At 34.7% G+C, this 19,598-nt stretch overlaps 1 protein-coding gene across 1 annotated transcript in view; it reads right to left on the bottom strand.

The window, feature by feature from the left end:
- Positions 1 to 19,598, bottom strand: part of LOC145293683 (nuclear exosome regulator NRDE2-like) — a 78,445-nt gene that overhangs the window by 11,419 nt on the left and 47,428 nt on the right. The window contains exons 4-8 of the mRNA XM_080140081.1: positions 18,475 to 19,475; positions 13,591 to 13,845; positions 10,087 to 10,544; positions 4,975 to 5,728; positions 3,771 to 4,079 (exon numbers count right to left, since the gene is read on the bottom strand). Coding sequence (XP_079996207.1) covers positions 3,771 to 4,079; positions 4,975 to 5,728; positions 10,087 to 10,544; positions 13,591 to 13,845; positions 18,475 to 19,475 — 2,777 coding nt within the window. The remainder of the gene's footprint in view (positions 1 to 3,770; positions 4,080 to 4,974; positions 5,729 to 10,086; positions 10,545 to 13,590; positions 13,846 to 18,474; positions 19,476 to 19,598) is intronic.

Genomic DNA, 19,598 nt, shown 5'->3' with positions numbered 1-19,598 from the left:
GGATGGCTCTCGTCTTGGGGAGGCTCTATGTTTTGACAAGCTTTTGGGTTTGATCTTTACTCCTGATCTGAAATGGAACACATACATCAGGTCTGTTACCACGGACGCTGGGAAAATGGTGGGATCCTTCTACCGCTCCAGAAGATATCTCACTACTGATGCAATTCTCTATCTATATAAAAGCCAAGTACGTCCAAGGATGGAGTACTGCTGCCACAAACAGCCTATCCTGCCTTGACAGAGTACAAAATAGACTTCGTAGCTTAGTAGGGGATGCCCTTTTCTCTTCCCTGCAGCCTCTCTCCCACAGAAGAGACGTCTTTGTTTTATCGCTATTTCCATGGCAAGTGCTCATCTGAGCTCCAATCTTTCACAAGAAACACCTGTCTGGCTGAAACTACTGTCAATAATTTTCCCCACTCTTTATCTGTGCCTAAATTCAAACGTAGATTCCATGAGCAGAGCTTTTTTCTCAGAAGTGCATCACTGTGGAACTCTCTTCCGCTTGCCTGTTTCCCACCTGACTAAAACTTGGATGCCTTCAAGTCCAACATAAACAAATTCCTGACAAACCACCCTCTTAAGACACTGTATCAAATCTCCAATACTAATGATTACTACAATATTATCTCATTGATTACTGTACACGCAATAACCCTTATCCCCGAGTGGTCTCCGGGCCTTGATAAGTGGTGACCCCCATGTAAAAGACTGAAGCCAAGACGCATCCCTACTTCACACCGACATTCACGGTAAAAGTGTCTGATTCTGCACCTGAGATGGTAACACAAGCACGCATGCCAGTGTGAAACTGCTTGAGGACTGATAAGAAAGTAGGAAGGCGACCAAACTGCCAGAGAATGTTCCATAACAGCTCATGGTTCACAGTATTGAACACCTTGGTTGGATCTAATAGGCCAAATAGAGCTCACGATGCTGTTCATGATATTTCTCCTAGATAAGACAAGCAACGAAAATCATATCAGTGGAAGCCACATTGTGATTCTGGGATGACAAGATTAACAGTCTCGAGAAGTCGGGTGAGCATGATCTTAGTCAATACTTTGTTGGCCAGAGAGGAGAGAGATGCTTCGGCTGTTGCCACAATCAGCGTGGTCACCCTTACGTTTGTAGACGAGGATGATGTTAGCATCCTTCCACTGCTGGGGAAGACACTTTGTTAATAAGCAATCCAGGATGAATTGATGGAGACGCAGGAGGAGGTCAATTCAGCCACACTTGAGGATCTCAGCAAGTATGTTGTCAGGACCAGTTGCCTTGTTGATTTTTAGGCTGTGAATGGCCTCCTTCACTTCTCTGATGGATGGTGGGTTGTCCAGCATGGGAATGAATGGCAGAGTGGGGAGATCATTGGTGGCATTGATCTTATTAAGCAGCTCCTATAGGTGTTCAGTCCATCTTTCTAGGATACCCCTCCTCCTCTTTGATAAGAGCACCATCCTTGCTACGCACATAGCGCGTTGCCTTATGCCATGGATCATCTTTACTGCCTCGTAAAAATTGTGAGTGTTGCTAAGATCCGCACAGCTTCTTCAGCCACCATTCATTTTCCATCCGACGCAATTCTTGCTGCACCATGGCACAGAAGGAGGAGAAATGCTTACGGAATGTAGAAGATTCCGTATTTCTAAGAAAGGCATCATGAATAGTATTTTTCTCACGTATAAGGGAACTGATGTCCCCTGCACAATCCTTGAACCAGACCTTGTGTTGCCTCTCAGAATAGCCAAGGATGCATTCTGAGGCACCATGAAGAGCAGTTGAGATTTCTTGGCATTCTGCCGTGAGGGTAGCAGTGGTCACTGTTGAGACAGCAGCGGGGGCAGGGAGGGACTCTGTAATGACATCACACAATTTGGCTGAGATTGCCGAAGCCTATAGAGAAGGTAGATCGAGTCACCGTTTTGGCTTCTGCTGACAGACAGGGAAACGTATGTTTAGCTAGAAATTTGAGTGAACCAGGCGATGATCAGTGGAGCATTCAGCACCACGCATGGCATGGGTCAAGAGCATGTCATGAAGATCACAGTGTCTAACGATGACGAAATCAAGAAGGTGTCAGTGTTAGGACTTTGGGTACATCCAGGATGTCTTGTACATGTCACGTAGCTGAAAGACGGTGTTGGTAATGATAAGATCCAGCTCTGCACAGAGGGACAAAAGTCGGAGAAAATTTCTGTTTATGTTTCTGATTCCATGTCGTTCAATGACGCCATATCTCATGGTCTCATGATTTTTGCCAACTCTGGTGGTAAAATCGCCCAGCAGAATGAACTTATCACTGCCTGGGGTGTTCCTGATGGTAGCCGTGAGATTGTCATAGAAACGGTCCTTCACGTCCTCCTCTAAGTCAAGTACGGGAGCATAAGCACTGATCAGGGTGGCATGAGAGATCATGAGACATTCATCGATGGCAGTTGGTATCTTGGGTATATGGTGAAGCAGAGATGACCAGATGGCAAAGCCGACACTGCGATGGGCATCCTCCGGGATACCTTTCCAGAAAAAGATGTAGCCCTCGCCAACCTCCTTAAGTGACCCCTCACCAGCGAACCTCGTCTCACTAAGAGCAGTGATGTCAGTGCTGAGCGGGCAAGCTCTATGGCGATTAGGGCCAGTTCTGACCTTCCAGGTAGCAACTGTCAGAGGTCGCTGTTTGCTATTCTTTATGTTTTGACTGCAAATGGGATGGGGTTGTCTACCCAGGAAATGTTGGACAGACAGTTTAAGCCACCTTTTCTAGGCTTCTCCATTTAGAAATGAGTAGTGCGGTTTCTGAATAGGACTGCTCACCATAGTAAGACCGAAGAGATTTGCTGTTCCAATCCCAAACTCTCAGCAACTATCTTGCCAGGGCCGCCTAATGTGCAGGACACAGGCAAGAGGCTTCCAGCTCTATCTGGAGCCTGCTCCCGTCACCTGTTATCCCATCATCGCAGGTCTTGGATGTAAGTGATGAAGATACCTGTGCAAAAAGAAATTATAAGTGTAAGGGGGTTACATAAGCCCCAGTCCACTATCTTGACTGCCCTCAGAGGGTTCCATTGCATGAATGAGAGCCGCAATGACTGGTTAGTTGGTTGGCTGCAGCGTCCTGCCGGAAATCCAGTCTGTCGGAAGTCCGCCTACACAAGGATGCCGCACAGGTTGTTACTATTTAGCCCATAGCTTGGTCAGCATTTCACCATCACCAGAGCATCTCCACACGCTGGTGTGCCATAATCCTGGTACGATGTGCTGCTGATCCTCCAAGGTTTCTGCCATGGATCTTATCCTTAGCCTTTGGCTCAAGAAAAGAACTAAGACTGCAAGGCAGTGGGGTGTCAGTTACTTTCTAGAGTGCTGACCGCTCACCTATAGCCAGAACTCTCATTAGGAAAATTATTTTTAACACGTAATAGTCTGCTGATAACACGTAATAAATGTTGTAAATGGATATTTTTTAAGTCTTTTCAAGTGCAACATGTGGTTCACATGATAAGGTGGCATTTTTTTGTTTCAAATATTGTTATAAATGAATATTAATTTTTTCAAGAAATCCAAACGATATAAGTTTTTTCTTAAAAAAACTAAAAAAAACGTTTGACCTTTTTTATTAAATGCAACTACATATATTTTTGTAATTAGTTTTTAATGTTTTAATATAAATTATGAGCATTTGTCAAATTTTTCAATATTTAGAAATTTCAAATACTTTTGTAATCAAAAAAATTTTTTTTTAAAAATGCAGAGAAAAAAGTTAAACAAACCTGCTTGTGCCAATTCGTCCATTTTAGTTTTGTGTTCCAATTCATTTTGTATCGCAAATAAAATTATCACAGGTGAAGCGAGGTGAGGCACGCGTAAGCAATGGTCAAAATATCTCCGCAGATTTGTCATCAGGTATGAACCCCTTTCTGCTTGGATGAGGACTTTTAGAAAATATGGCTCTGAAGGGTATAGATCCAAGGCCTTCTTCAACAGCTGTTTAAGGGAGCGCAAACTCTGCGGATGATGTTGCATGTGATACAGCGTCAACTTGACAGACATTTTCTCACAATGGATCATGATTTGCTTTTCTGAAACAAAATGAAATAAAAAAAAAATCAAGTGTCAGAGTCGGATAATTAATGAAGACATTTGGAGTCAAACATTAAAAAGAAAACTAATTTTTTTGTCTTGTCCGAAGCAGCCATAACACAAAATTAACAGGATTATAGAGAGTAATGAATTTGAAAACTGATACAGTTTGTCTATAAAACAATAAATTATATGAAAATATAAAAGATTTTTCTTAAAAATAAAAGACAAACAATGAAAATTTTTCATAACTTCACAGCAATATTTGAGTTTATTTCATGGAAAAAGAAAAAAGAAAAGCGAAAAAAGTGAAAAAGAAAAAAAAAATCTAGTTTAACATATGTCAGTATGCAAAATAGACAACAAATAATGAATACAAAATTAGTGATTGAATGATTCCAATACAATTACTGATTCTGTTCTAAATAACCAATTCTAAAAGTGCCCGAAAGAACACAATCACAGCATAAAAGGTAAACACCTGCACAACTATAGACCCACCTATCAGAAGAATTCATTAAATGGCATCGATTTAAAGTAGTTATTTAGAATTTAAAAAATAATTTTTTTTAACATATTTTACTTTCAATTATTGATTTTTGTCAGCATTTTTATTTTCATTTTTAAAGTTTTCAGAAGTAAATCAATTGCATTTTAAAAAAAAAAATGTTACTTTAGTGAATTTTTTTTAAAAAGTTTTTTTATAAACGAATTACATGTTGGTGTTATGACCTATTTTTATCAATAGTATGAGCAATGGAAAATTTAATTTAAAAAAAATAATTTTTGGAATCAGAAATTAAGTTAAAATTTTTCTGATGAGAGAGAGAGAGAGAGAGGGTGAGTGAGAAAGAGAGAGAGAGAGAGAAACAAAATGTTTACGATTTCAAATACCTGCAGGAATTTCCAGGAATGGCAGTGCCTCTTTATGAAAGCCTCCTTTATTCTTATGAAGTTGTTTACTGCATTGATCTTGGATCGACTCGAGCAACGAGAGAGCTATGGTCAATCGACTAAAGCAATATTCAAACAAAGCAAAACATTCAATAAACTCAATCAGGAAATAACTTAATGCTGTCAGGTTTTCAGCGGAAGAGTTTCGGAATTGGTCCCAGATTTGGTCTCGAATCTCGCCTAGTTTCTTTCGGGTTTTTAGCACCATAGTAGGCGAGATGGTCATCAACGCATAGTTTTTGCTGTTCAGCTTTGTGCCTTCAGCAAAGTGGATGAGGGCCCACTGCGATTTGCCCATGTTAGGGGATGGCCTATTTTCGTTACTCATCCACCAGTTGATGGCATTTGCTTCCATCCCAAGCAGAATGTCGATGTACGTGTGGTACAAGGCACAGATTCCTGCTCCTTCCCATGCGTCGTTGACGTGAAGGAGATCACCGGCTTGCATGACAAGTGCAGTTTCAACCACATTCAGAGCTTCCTCTTCCTTGCCAAGTTGCCATTCGAGTCGAGCAAAGGCATTCCAAAGAATCAGGTTGTTTCGGTTGTGACCTTCCTTCAGCAAAGATTTGGCAAATTTGTGTACATCCTTACTGGCACTTTTATCAAGGCTTCCACCTGACAAGCGAACCTCGGACAAATGATGCTGAATCCATAGCACTGTGATGGCCATCGAATCTTCACCAGTAAACACCTGAAATAATGAGTTTACATTTTTACAAATGTAGAGATATATACAAGGGAGCTAAATTTTTTTTTTTCAAAAACCTGCATTAATAAAACTGAAAGACAATCGTTTCTTGCCTCTATGTAACTTAAATTTTTTTTTTATTTATTATAAATCAATTATATATCGCATTCAAAGATTAAAAAAACACGTTTAAAACAAGAAACAGTTATAGCCTGTTGACATAGAATGAGTTCTTTTGCCAAATTGATGGTTGAATACAGTTAAATTGCTGCTAGTTTTTTTTTGATTAAATACTAATCGTTAACTGTATATTGAATGGATACAATAATACTTAGTTTGCTGCACCTTATCATAACAAAGATCCATACAAATTTTCAGTCAGATTAACCTAGTAGTTTCCAAGAAAAAGTTGGGCAAACACATTAAGAGAAATATATAAAATTAAAAAATAAACCTTAAAAAACTCCATTAAAGAAAGTTCCATTACCAAATTAAATCCACCACAATGCATTTCAGTCTATTCATAAAAAAGCGGCCATTTTAATGTCATTAATAGTTGAAGAAGGGGAGGGGGGGGCTTTAAAATTTGAAGTGACCTTGAAAACCTTTAAAATGTTGGACAAAAAGTTATTCAAACTGGCTTTAAAATTCTTTGCAAATCCTCATTTAATTAAAAAATTGAGATTATATTAAAGTGGTTGGCTTCCAAAAATAATTTTATAGAGATTAAAACATGATCTTAAAAAAGTAATTATAATCATACAGTTTGGTTCAAATATTAATCTAATGACTAAACGATAATTAAATAAATTTAACCTAAAAAAAAAAAAGTAAAATAAAAAAGACTCCTCGACAATGCCGAGTCACTACAACAAGTAAACTACACAAATACAAGATTTATTCACATTGTTTTGTTCCACATGAACTTGCTTGAAATTCTGATTTTCATATTAAAAAAAAATGTTATTCGTTGAATTATTCACCAAGTCGGGTTAGATTGAATAAAAAAAAAATGATTTTCTGTTAAAACAAAAAAAAACACTAAATATAAAAATATCGGCGCTTCTACACTATTGGGACGAGATTTTGTAGTCAATAAATGAAGTTTTCAGATAAAAAACAATGGTTTCAACCGATTTCTTTTGTCTGTTGTAACAAATTACAATGGTAGCTTCCAAATTCGAATTACATGAATATTACTGAATTATTTAAAAAAAAAAAAAATACTTTAATTGTGCTAGCAGGTGAAAAATTCCCACCAGCTTGTTTAAATCCAAACAAAAAATTGCCTCCCTTTTGAACTCTGTGTTTTACGATCGTTTTTATCAAATTCTATTTTTTTTATTTTCTTTAATAATTTTCTAGCTTATCAATCTTCATAATTTTTGGATATAATCATCTTAAAAATATGAGGAATACCATTGTTTTATGTGTTTTACGATTTCCAAAATTTTGTCCCAATAATGTAGAAGTACCAAAATATCTTTGATAAAAATGATTTATTAATTTTAGTGCAAGATAATAATGATAATAATTCTGATTTTGTTTATCAACGTCTCTCTGGAAAGGAATGATGTTCATTTCTAGAGGATTTCCCTCAATCCCGGCTCCAAACCAGGAACTTCAAAGATCAAGGGTTTTTCTAAGGATGTTGGTGGTACCTACAATTGCAGAGGTCTGAAGGCCAGCTAAAACGTCCTTCCAGACGACTTGATACTACTCGGATTATTTGTGTTTTATTATTATTAATAATAATAAAAATAATATTAATAATAATAAAAAAAAGCATGATGGTACTGATTGACACACTCCGTAATTTGTATTATTGAATTAAAAAAAACAAGTGAAGCATGCATAGTCCCTCATAATGAACGAGGCATAAAAGAATGACTAAGTTTAGCCCCAAAAGTTCCTGGGGGATGTCAAATCCTGGTGAAAATGAACAAACAGTGCAATTTTAGGCCTTAACATATGGAAATTTGAGTTCTGCGCCATGCAAAAAAGAAATAATCATCCCCCCTCCACTCCACTTAGCCTCAGAAGTCCTTAAAATATTTAATCATCCCCCCCTCCACTCCATTTAGCGTCAGAAGGCCTTAAAATATTTAAATTTGAGTTCAGCACCATGCAAAAAAGAAATAATCATCCCCCCCTCCCCTCCATTTAGCCTCAGAAGTCCCCAAGGCCTTAAAATATTTAAATTTGAGTTCAGCACCATGCAAAACTGCTAATAGATAGACATGCACAGAAAATTTTGAACAAATATGGTAAAATAGTCCCCAAAATGGAGTGTTTTTATTAGCCCTAAAAGAGCCCTTTAACCCTTATCCTCGAGTGACCTTTTGGCCCTGATAAGTGGTGATGCCTATGTAAAAAAAAAAAAAAAAAAAAGCCCCTGGGACACACCCAAGAGTTATTGCGAAGTATAGACAAACAAAATTATATAAAAATCAGTTAGTTACAACTTTTAAGAAAGTTTTATAAAAATCCAAGGCATCAATTTTTTTTTTATAAGCACAAAAGTGTCAATTTTATCTATTTTAACTTGAAAGACACCCTTAGGGGGAACAATCAGAGTTTTCCCGGAAAATCTGTGTTAATTTTTTTTTTTTACTCATATCAGGTTTAATGTTTGTGCAAAATTTCAAAGAATTATTGAATAAAGTGCAGACAGATGAACGAACAAAAGTGAATTTACAGGTCCAACCTCCTTTTGTCAGATAAAAAAAAAAAAAAAAAAGAAAAAAAAAGAAAAAAAAAAAAGATTCTTGTCCAGTAATTTTCTTTTTATAAAGACAATTATTTTAAAGCTATTAATGGGAATTCATAGGCATTACAACATAAATCTGGTAAGTATGAATTATTGAGTTATCTCCCTTTGTTTCTTCAACTATTTTTCAAAATGACATGCGAGACAGTCACTCTTCGAATACTCAAAATTTGATTTTCTTATTTAAAAATAAAACTAATTTGATCAATTTACATGAATTTTGAAATATGATATTTTTGTTTTATCTTGGGTATGCACATCGTACAGATTTTTATTTTTGTTTTTTTAATATGGGGGAATTTTGAACAAGAACAAAATTCTTAAAGAAGAAAATTTACAGATTATTTTTTTATTTTTAATTTAAATTTACCCATTTAATATTTAGATGTGGAATATAGTTAACGTTAATTAGACCGCCCTCGTTCATTTCCATTTTTGTTTTGTAGTCAGTAAAGTTTAAAAAACAAAACAAAAAAACAATGACCCTCCTTTTGTTACCTTGGTGATAGCAAAGAAGCACAGCAGATGTTAGTGTATGCAAGAATTAGGAGTGGATGGAATAAGTTCAGGAAATTTCTGCCATTACTAACCAGCAGAGCATTACTACTGTCGACCAAGGGAAGAGGCTATTAGGTAGATGTACACAATTTGACAATATATGGAGCGAAATTTGTCTAATGAAAGTTTAGGATATACGTTGCATAGGAAGAAATCATACGAGAGAATGTATAATGCGAGTCCTAAAGACAGATCTGAAGACTTCAAACAAAGATTAAAATTTGAACAGTATGGGGGGATGTGTGTAGAACATTATTTAATAATCATTGAAAAGTTTCGTTCGGTCCTAATTTAAAATTATTGAAAATAGTTTGTGTTTTTTTTTTTTTTTTAAAAAGAATTGAAAATGCTTTTTGTGCACTTTTTGTTTTTTTAAAGAATTATTGGAAACATGTTTAAAATCTTTTGAAACTATTTTGGGAATATTATGTATTTGACACGTTTTTTTTATGACATTTGAAATTTTGTTATTTTGCTTTCAATAATTTCATTCTTATATTTCATAAACATAGAAATAAAAAGCTTATTTTTAAAATACCCCCCCCCCCAACTTATCTTGATAATTTCATAAACATATTTCTTATAACATTTCAAATAAAATAACAAAATTTAAAAAATAAGTTTTTATTAAAAGTGCAAATAAAGACTAATTATTATTTTTATCTTTTTATAATTTTGTTAATTTTTATCGTACACTTTTTGATAATACCCTTTTCTTATATTTTATTTCATTAAATCTCTTCACAAAAGAAATACTGAAGAACAATAAAAGTGAAGGAACTGAGTTGCCTTGTCACTGCTTCCGGTAGCAACTGCGACAGAAGTTAGGAAGTATGTTAGCTGACTATAACAGAGTTCTTCCATTTATTAACCAGAAAATGGCCATAAGACATAATTTATGAGAAAATTATACATTGTTTTTAAAATTATATCAAACTTGAAGTTTGAGTGTGTGTAATTCAGAGGGTGTGTGTGTGTGTGTGTCTTATTTTGCTGGTTTATGTTGGTCAAGTAAATATAGAGTTGTGCGTACCTGGAGAGCTTGTTGGAAAATACAATCAATAAATTTCTTGAGCAAGTTGTGAGTTGGCTTGCTTCCACTGAGCGTCTTAATGTCAATGTTGGTAGGTGCGGTGTTGTCATATGAATGGAGGTCGTTAACGAGCGTGAGTGTCGAGAGGCAACATTGGTCGAGAAAGCTGAGCAGCAGGAGGTGTTCTTTATGTTTTTGAACGCCCAGCAAATAAAGCGAATGAATGAGCAGCATTAACGGCAGTTTTTTGTTGCGGAACGTGAATAAAACTGGAGCGATGTCATCAAAAAGCACGAGTCGGTCAAGATCCTCGCAGTCTTCGAGCGTCTCATCAGCATTCGTGTCTGGTCTCCAGGGTAAACAATGCACGGATTCACGCAAATGCTCAATTTCTAACCAAGTTTTCCATTGAGCTTTATTTTCGGAAATGATGGCCTCTTCAATTTGCTCAATTTGAACTGAAAAAAGAAAATTGGACATTAGGAAATTTGAATGACAAAAACAAAAAATCCATTAAGATGCATCCATTCAATATACGAACTTCAAAACTCAAAATTCTAGCTTTGCTATTCAGGTTTACTTGTTAAGTAAAAACATGGATAAATACTACGGAACGTAAAGGTCTGCAATACATATGAAACAAGCTAAGCATGCGAGATCTGCCTCCATGAGTGAAAAATTTACTTTCACCATGACTAAAGTTTGTGCAAAATTAAAAAAAAATCCAACGAGTTGTTATTGAGAAAAGTACAAACGAATGAATGATTTGAGAGCAATTTTACCCCTATAATTCCCGCTATGGGACCAACCAAAGTTATTCTGGAAAATCTGTTCTGGCAAAAATTTACTTTCACCATGACTAATGTTTGTGCAAAATTTTAAAAAAATCAAAGGCGTAGTTATTAAGAAAAGTGCGAACGGGAGTGAATTACTAGGTCCAATCCCTCCTTTGTATAGGGACCAAAAACTGAAATTGCTTAAAATCTCTTAATACCATACGTAGAAAGAATCTAAGAATCTTTTCGTAATTTTTTAAAATCTGATTAAAAAAAATAAGTTATGAACATTTTTGTGCCTCACATGTGATATATTCTCCCCTCATATGCATTTTGTCACATTTTTTACACAAGTTTTTTAAGAAAAATGCTACATTTTTGTTGAAACAAAAAATTAAGCAATGGAATTTGCCATATAAATGTACTTTTGTACAAGGAATCTGAATCTGACACTGAAAATTCCCAGAAATCAATAGTTTCCAAATAATCTGCAGTAAATGTAGATAAATATGCTGCAATACCATAAAAATACCAGGAACGTTACTGTCTGCGTCAGGGAATGGAATATAAAAAAGTTATGTGTAATGCTACCAGCTGTGTAGAACTAGAGAAACCAAGCCAATTACTGGTGGCCATTAAAGTCATCAAATACATGTACTTGGGCACTGGTATCTCGGGAGAGTGCTGCATCAATGCTGTCAGAGGGATGAGTGAGAATGAGTAGAGGAAATATAACACTATGTTGCAGTTTTAGTCTAAAGCACGATTGTCTGATTCTACTTTGGATTCCCTAGTCAAGGGAAAGGTGTTACGAATCTAGACACCCCATGCATGTATCTGTCTGAGTCCTTGCGGCAAAGTGGGAGATAACCAGACATGTTAAGGTAGATGGAGGAGTGTAGGTTAGTTTTAGTTAGCACTAAGATATTAAGGGGAGTTTTCTATGAGAAATGATTCTACATCATCTAAATTAGTTCTAAGACCACAGATATTTGTGAATGCAAACTTCAAGAGAGGCAAATTCATGTATGAGTGTGCATCTGGTTTGATCATTCTTTTTAGATTGAGCTGTCATTTCATTTAATAGTTTCAGTTTTAAGGTGAGAGGTGCTGGACAAAGTGGATGTGCATAGCTCCAAAAATGCAATATAAGTACACAATGTGACCTCAGGAAAGCCCATTGGAGAGGAGTGCAGGGTCCTTTTTCATGTAGGACATGGCACTACAATCATCCCAATATTATACAACTGATGATAGAGCAGCCACTCTAAGTGCTACCAAAAAGTTAATGCTCCTGTACTGTCAATCTGAATGCAGCAGCCAGACAAATTGTCAAACTGGTACCCTCACAGACAAGAGTAGCCCAGTCCAATCATACATGGCAACAAGTACTCCCAAGATGCCCAATTTTAAGGGAAGGGAATGAGGCGTAAGTGGGGGACAGCATTCATTGCCCTAGTCAGAAAACAAGGTCAAGCACTGGGTGTCTCTAACAAGTCCTTGTGATCGAACCTCTGTACCTGGCTAATAAACAAAGAGGAGGCACGAAAGCTGAGTGATAACCAGAACCTATCTACTCCTTAAGTTTAGTTTTACAAACCGATAGTTTGGGTTACTAGCTTTAGGATAAATTTAATGAAAAATAATTCACCATCTCTGTTCATTCTAGCATTTTAGGGCAGTTCATTTATTCTTCTATAGGAGATAAATCCTGTGTTTTTTTTTTAGATAATTATGTGTGGTTTCAAGGTCTGTACAAAGGGGGCATGCCACTCAGTAGTAAAATTAGAGAAAGGTTTTTATTTTGGAGGGAGGTGCAAGATTTAGAATGAGTGGTAGGATTAAAGGAGGCTTTTTTCCAGAGTAGAGGCATGTCACTCAGATTTAGGGTTAATGGTATGACATGTTCAAGAAAAGGAATTTTTAGGAGGTAGGCTTGTCACTCGAATCTAGATTTTGTGGTAGGATGATATTTTTTTATATAGTAACTTTTAAGCTTAAAAAAATATCAAAAGAATTTGCTATCTGCTCTAAAAAGGCAAGAATGGCAAAGAAATCATTTAATGCTAAAATTATGTGAAATTGATCCCCCACTCTAAATTATTTTCTTTGTTTTTGTTTTTTATACTAAGATTCAAACCGGTATCCTCACACCTGTCAGACAAGAGTAGCCCAGTCCAATCATACATGACAAAAAGCACTCCCAAGATGCCCAGTTTTAATGTAATGTCTCAAAAAAGTAGAATCTTATTCATTTCTAATTGGCAGCAGGAAAGTCATGATTAAAATTCAAAAGTTGAGCATATTTAAAAACCAGTATTTCTCAAAAGAGCCTCTATTTAAAAAAAACAATTTTAAGCTAAAGAAATATTTTTTTTGTTCAAAATAAATCTGTAAAAATAGTTTGCAAAAACTTCTTTTTTCTAAACAGCTGCTGCTGGCTAATAACATTGTGAGTGATAATAGAGTCAAGCAGTCTAATTGTTTAATTTGTTCAAAGGGGCCCAATATTTTTGAAGATAGGGTAATTAAAAACCTCTACAAAAAGAGAAAGAATTATATTTTTGATGTATAAAAAAGAGTAAAATGATTAACTTACTAGTTGGAATATTAAAAACATTTTTAAAAATTCAATACTTGTCATGTCAAACAAAGAATTTCTATTAAAAAATTCTTTTTGAATAAAAATAATTTTTTTGCATAAAACAGAAGAACAAGAATTGCAAACCTGAAGTACAAGAAGTGTCGAGAGTGCCTTGTTTATTCTGCACCCAGTGCTTCCATCCTTGGGCCCCAGGTTCCCCAAAACGGCCAACACCACTATCCCAAAAACTTTCAAACACGGCTATACAATCAGCGTGGCTGGCTTTCTCCAAAGAAGGTGGAAAGAACAGATTGAACTCCAACAAAGCCTGGAAAGATGCCACCGTCTTTTCGGTGAATCCAGCTTGCAGCAAGAAATGGCAATACTGAACAAATATGTCTGGAAAGAAAAAAAGATTTATTTGAATTAAAACAAAGACAGAACAAGTTTCCTGGCATTACCTGAGAAGAAGATACTATAAGAAAAAAAGAAAAAGCATACTTTTTTGAATAAAGAATGAATATATGTATTCCTTTTTATGAAGTGGTTAGTAGGGACCTCCATTGCTCGCCATAGAATCAATGATGTCATAATTTTGTATGTACTTTATAAAGCTGTTTACAGGCATTGTTTATTAACGGATAAATCAAAAGCATAAAATATGAATAATGGAAGTAATGTCTAATGATTAGAAAACAAATAGGAAGAATTTACTCAAAATTTTATGATTAAAACTGAACATTTCAGAAGAAATAAATTTAAATCATTTTAATAGTTGAAAAAGTTTTTTTTTATGCAATTCAACATATTACCTGTACATATTAGAAAAGTGAACTTTTCCATGTGTGTATGTGAGTGGAGCAGTCTTTACCAAAACTGTCAATTTTTAGTTTACAGACTTGAAACTTGATACATGGGGGATTCGGACTTGTGGAACAAATTCGATTTGGTTTTTAGTCAGTAAAAATAGCTGCTAACAGGTCAAAATTGCATAAGTTGACAAAATGTATATCCTCTACACATGTGCAAATATACATTTATACGTTTGTGTTGATTTTTAACGTTTTGTTAGGTCATATGGTAAATTGCAAAATATTTTGGTTTCTATTCTAGCTGATGGCACCACAGTATTTTGCTTTTACTTCTGAAATCACTACTATATATAGAGTACAATATAATAATCAATAGAGTATTGGCTCTATAATAATAAATACAAAGTCTGTATAAATTAAAACATCATATTTAAACATATTTTATGACCGGGCAACGCCAAACAACTAGCTAGTAATACATATTAAATGAGAATTTTTACAAATAAAATATTAGTGTTATCAGGTACAAAAAAATATTTGACGGAAATTTTTTTTTGAAAATTGTCTTTTACATATAAACTAGCATGGGTGCCTGGCATTGCCCAGGGTGTTTGGAGGTGTGTGTTGAGAAAAAAAAAAAATGTTAGTAGGCAAGCAGGCTCAAACCCGTGACACGAAGGCAGGAAAGAAAGTGAAAGAACCTGAACTCTTACCGCTACGCTATGACGCCACAGGAATTGAAAAGTTGTCAACTCAATGATAATTAAGTTGAGAATCAGGAGGAGTCGGTGTGGAAATGAAAGTGGCTTTTAAACCTGGCCTGGGGCCAGTCAAGCTTTCCACTTTCTCTCGTGATATCTATTTACTTCCCCAGGAGGTCGTTCCCCCGAAAAAGGGGGAACTCTAGCAGTGGCAAAATGAATAGCAATCGTCTGATACGAAGGGTTTTCCCAACATAATTGCTTTCAAGACATCCCGGCACGAAAGATTCACCTTTTTTTTAAGTAAAAGACGAACGAACATGCAAAAGGACGGAATAATGTGAATTTTATAAAAGTCGACGTAAATAAATGTAGATACCACATCCGTTCAAAATAGTAGATATTGTAATCTAGGAAGTATATAAAAAGTTGTAAAAAATAATAACGTAATACATTTATTGGTGGTTTATCGAACATCTATTTGATTTGAAAAAATTGGAGGAGGATTTGAAACAACAAATCTTATTTGCATTTCACATTAACAAAACTTTTACAACTGTAACAGAATGGATAGATTAAAAACAACCAAAAAGGATTTCAGGATACATTGTGATGTCATAATAAACCGCCTCTATTTCATCCTCTATTTTAATTATTTACAGCATTCTATTTTTTCCACCAATTCTCTTAATTTACTCTTCCTCCCAAATATTCACATATGGATATAAAGTGTGCAAGGTGTCAAGTTTCCGTAGTATATAATTTTTTTTTTTTTTTTTTACATGGTAATGATTCACCACTTGTAAAATGATGAATAAAGTGGAAAAAAAAATATTAACCCTTTATGACGTGAATTATGATGTAGGTGATTAAAAATATTTGTTAATTTTATGAAAAATATTTATCGTTAATTTTATGACCTGAATTATGATGTAGGCAATTAAAAAAATTTGTTAATTTTACAAATAAATTACAAAAGTCTGTATTCCACATTTGATGTTGACCATCTTACAATTTATTCCTTTAAGTACGTTGACATGCATAATTCTTGGCAGCACCTATTTCATAGCGCAAAATCATTCATTTAATTATTATATCAGTCAATGATTATATTCTGCTCTTAACTTCTCGCCAATCTTTCATCATAAACACCTGTCTAGCTGAAACCACTGTCAGTAATTTTCCCCACTCTTTATCTGTGCCAAAATCAAAATATAGATTCCATGAACAAAGCTTCTTTCTTAGAAGTGCACGCCTGTGGAATTCTCTTCTGTGTCCCACCTGACTACAACTTGCAGGTCTTCAAGTCCAACAAATTCCTGATGAACCGCCCCCTTAAGTAAGACACTTTATCAAATCTCCAATACTAACGATTACTACGATACTATCCCATTGATTACTGTACACGCAATAACCCTTATCCCCAAGTGACTTCCAGGCCTTGATAAGTAGTGATCTCCATGTAAAAAAAAAAAAAAAAAAAAAAAAAGAAATAGCAACTATCAATCTATTAAAGGAGAATAAAATTTAGTTGGGTATGATTACAAAATCCAAAAATTGGAAGAGAAGTTGCAATTACTTTTTATTTTTTTTTTACGCCATGTTTAATGGATTGATAGGTGCTATTTTTTCTGAGGAGTTAAGGGTAGAATAGATTCATTGATTGATATAATAATTAAATGACTAATTTTGCGCTACAAAACAGGTGCTGTCAAAAATTAATCATGTCAACGTACTTAAAGGAATAAATTGTCAGATGGTCAACATCTTGAAATTTGGAAAATAGACTTTTGTCATTTGTTATATGCTCTGTAATTATATTGAGCTTCATAAATTAAAGGATTAGTATAAATAAAAGGTGAAATATAATAGAAAAAAAAACCCCAAAAAACAAAAACAAAAAATCATATTTCCACAGGAATATATATATATATTCCTGTGGAAATATTTTTTGTTTTTTTTTGGTTTTTTTTTTCTATTATATATATATATATATATATATATATATATATATATATATATATATATATATATATAATTTTAGTTAGTTTAAAGGGTAATGATACTATAATTGTCTTCAAACTGAAAAAATTATGAAGTTCAATCGTTAAACGACAACTGATAATTTTTGCATTTTATACCCTTACCTTGATTATTATCCATAGTACTTGAAAAAAGTGTGTTTATGACAACAAACAAAAATCTCCACTCTCTGAGACAGATGACGTCATACTGAATGTAAGCAATGGACAGTTGCAATCTGGAGATATCTGACATCTACTCAGATACTGAACTAATATGTACAAGGCGTGTTTGAATCAATTCCTACTTTTTTTATGCTGTTATATTCATTTATTTACGACTGAACAAATTAGTTCAACAACAACATAAAAGGTTAATCGGATCTTTGATACTTATCAGAGGTATTCCGATACACAACCAAAGAATATCTCCAGAGTTAAAGTAAATCTGTGTCAAATTTCTAAAAAAAAAAAAAAAAAAAAAAAAAAATCGGCCCATAGGTAACAAACTCTCTTTCTCTCTCTCTCTCACACACAAACACAAACACACACACACACAAAGTAGAAACGAAAGCATGGTAGCGGCTCAGAGAACACTGTGGTTGTGTGAATGAATATCTTACAACTGACAAGCAGACAACTATGATGAAACTGTGTCTCGACAAAATACCCGTCCCCTTAGAGGGGATTGGTGTTTAGAAGGGCATCCAACCATAAAATTTTGCTTCAATCTTATATGTCATGTCAAACAAAGCAAAACTTCTAACCCTCGAACATAAGGAAGAAAAGGAAAACCGATCAGAAAGATGGATAAAAAAATTAGACTTTGCTATTTTTTTTTTTACTGATCCCCCATTTCATGCTCTAATAAGAAGAAACTGAAATTTAAAAAAAACTCTAAATTTCATTAAAATCAGATTTAAAATTTTAAGAGTGTTCTGTCTCCATAACATTTTTAGATTAGGCATATTTTTAGGGGTATAAACAGATTTGTGACCACTTCCATTGTCTTCCCAGAGAATTTTACACATACGATTTAAATTTAATCCAAAGGATATATTTGAGGTTTTAATAGGATTTCTAGAAAGTTATTTTTAATATTTATGCCACTGGCTTTTTGTTATTAAATTAAAAAAAAAAAAAAAAAATCTATATAATGATTAAGTCACGTAGAGGCGAGAAACACACGAATACACAAAGATAAGTTGTCAGAGAATGTTATTAATACAGAGATTATTAAAGATACGGATTCTCCACTCTCTGAAACAGATGGCGGCATACTGAATATAAGCAATGAACAGTTGCAATCTGGAGATATCTAGTATCTACCCAGATACTGAGCAAGGTGTGTGTGAATCAATTCTCACTTTATTTATGCCATTATATTCATTTATTTACGACTGAACAAATTAGTTCAAGCAGGTCATAAAGGGTAAAAAGGACAACTGATTAATAGAAAAAAAAAAAAGAGAAAATTAATATGGTTGTACTTACCTAACAAATGTTTATCCAAATTATTAGCGAGAGTTGAAGATGATGTCATGTTTCTTGTTTCATGGAGACACTTGAAGCACTTGTGGTAGAGTTTTGTCACTTTAGAAACGCTGAACAATGGAAGGGAACCCTGAAGGTATAACAGATAATTTTTCCAGAGGGTGAAATTAGAACTATGAGCTGACACAAGCCGTTCCCAAGACTCGAGAATACGCTGTGGCTCCCACAAGTCCTGGCACAGTTTTAATCGAGCCACTTTTAAATCAATCGAGGCTGGATTTGCATCAATCGCTTTTTCTAAAATTAAAACTTTCTTTTCTAAAACACTCTTGGCTGATTGACTTAAATTCTCTTTTTGTCCGGGAATGGTAGAATTTTCAAGAAAATTCTCCTGGAATGAAACAAACTCCAACCAGAGAGCAATGTTGTGCGGGTGAGCACGGAGTTCTGCATTATAGTAAGCCACTTTTTCTAATAATGGATGCTTAGTTTCCTCACTCGAATTGGCTGGAGGGGGAGTAGAGTTTGCAGTGCGACCCTGGAGGTAAGCCACTGTTGATTGGTCCATTATTGAATGGGGATCAATTTCACTTTGTACTGTTGGTTTTTCATTCTCATTTTGAAAATGTAAAATGTTTTTGTTAAAAAGATCCTTATTCTTTTCGGGTGGGTCACTTGACTCTATAGCTTTCACATCCTCAGCATTAACGGAAATCAATTTAAGATTCTCTTTACTGAAATATCGTTTACGAAAGTTTTTTACCACCTCCGCAGTTGAAGTTTGATTATTTAATAGGCATCGAGCATTGTCATCCGAGAGACCAAGACAAAACCGACAACACCGCGTGTATTTGGCAACGTGAAGCTTATAAAGGGAACCATATGTCCAGATGTTGGAGTCGGATTTACGGTCAATCCTAAAGGCATCTTTGATATGGAGTCCCTCAATGTCTTCAAGGAAGATTTTACCAGGAATTTCCTTCTTGTAATTAACCAAATTCCTGCAAAAAAAAAGTTTCATCATTTGAAATTAAGCAAATCAAATATCACAAATCTAATTCCTATTTTTCACATTATATATGCGGGTGTGGATTTAATACACACTCAAGGAGAAATATTTACGG

This window comes from Euprymna scolopes, chromosome 15 (assembly GCF_053919585.1).
Source record: "Euprymna scolopes isolate OS-2025 chromosome 15, ASM5391958v1, whole genome shotgun sequence".
Taxonomy (NCBI): Eukaryota; Metazoa; Mollusca; class Cephalopoda; order Sepiida; family Sepiolidae; genus Euprymna; species Euprymna scolopes.
This window is presented reverse-complemented; position numbering and strand designations above follow the sequence as displayed.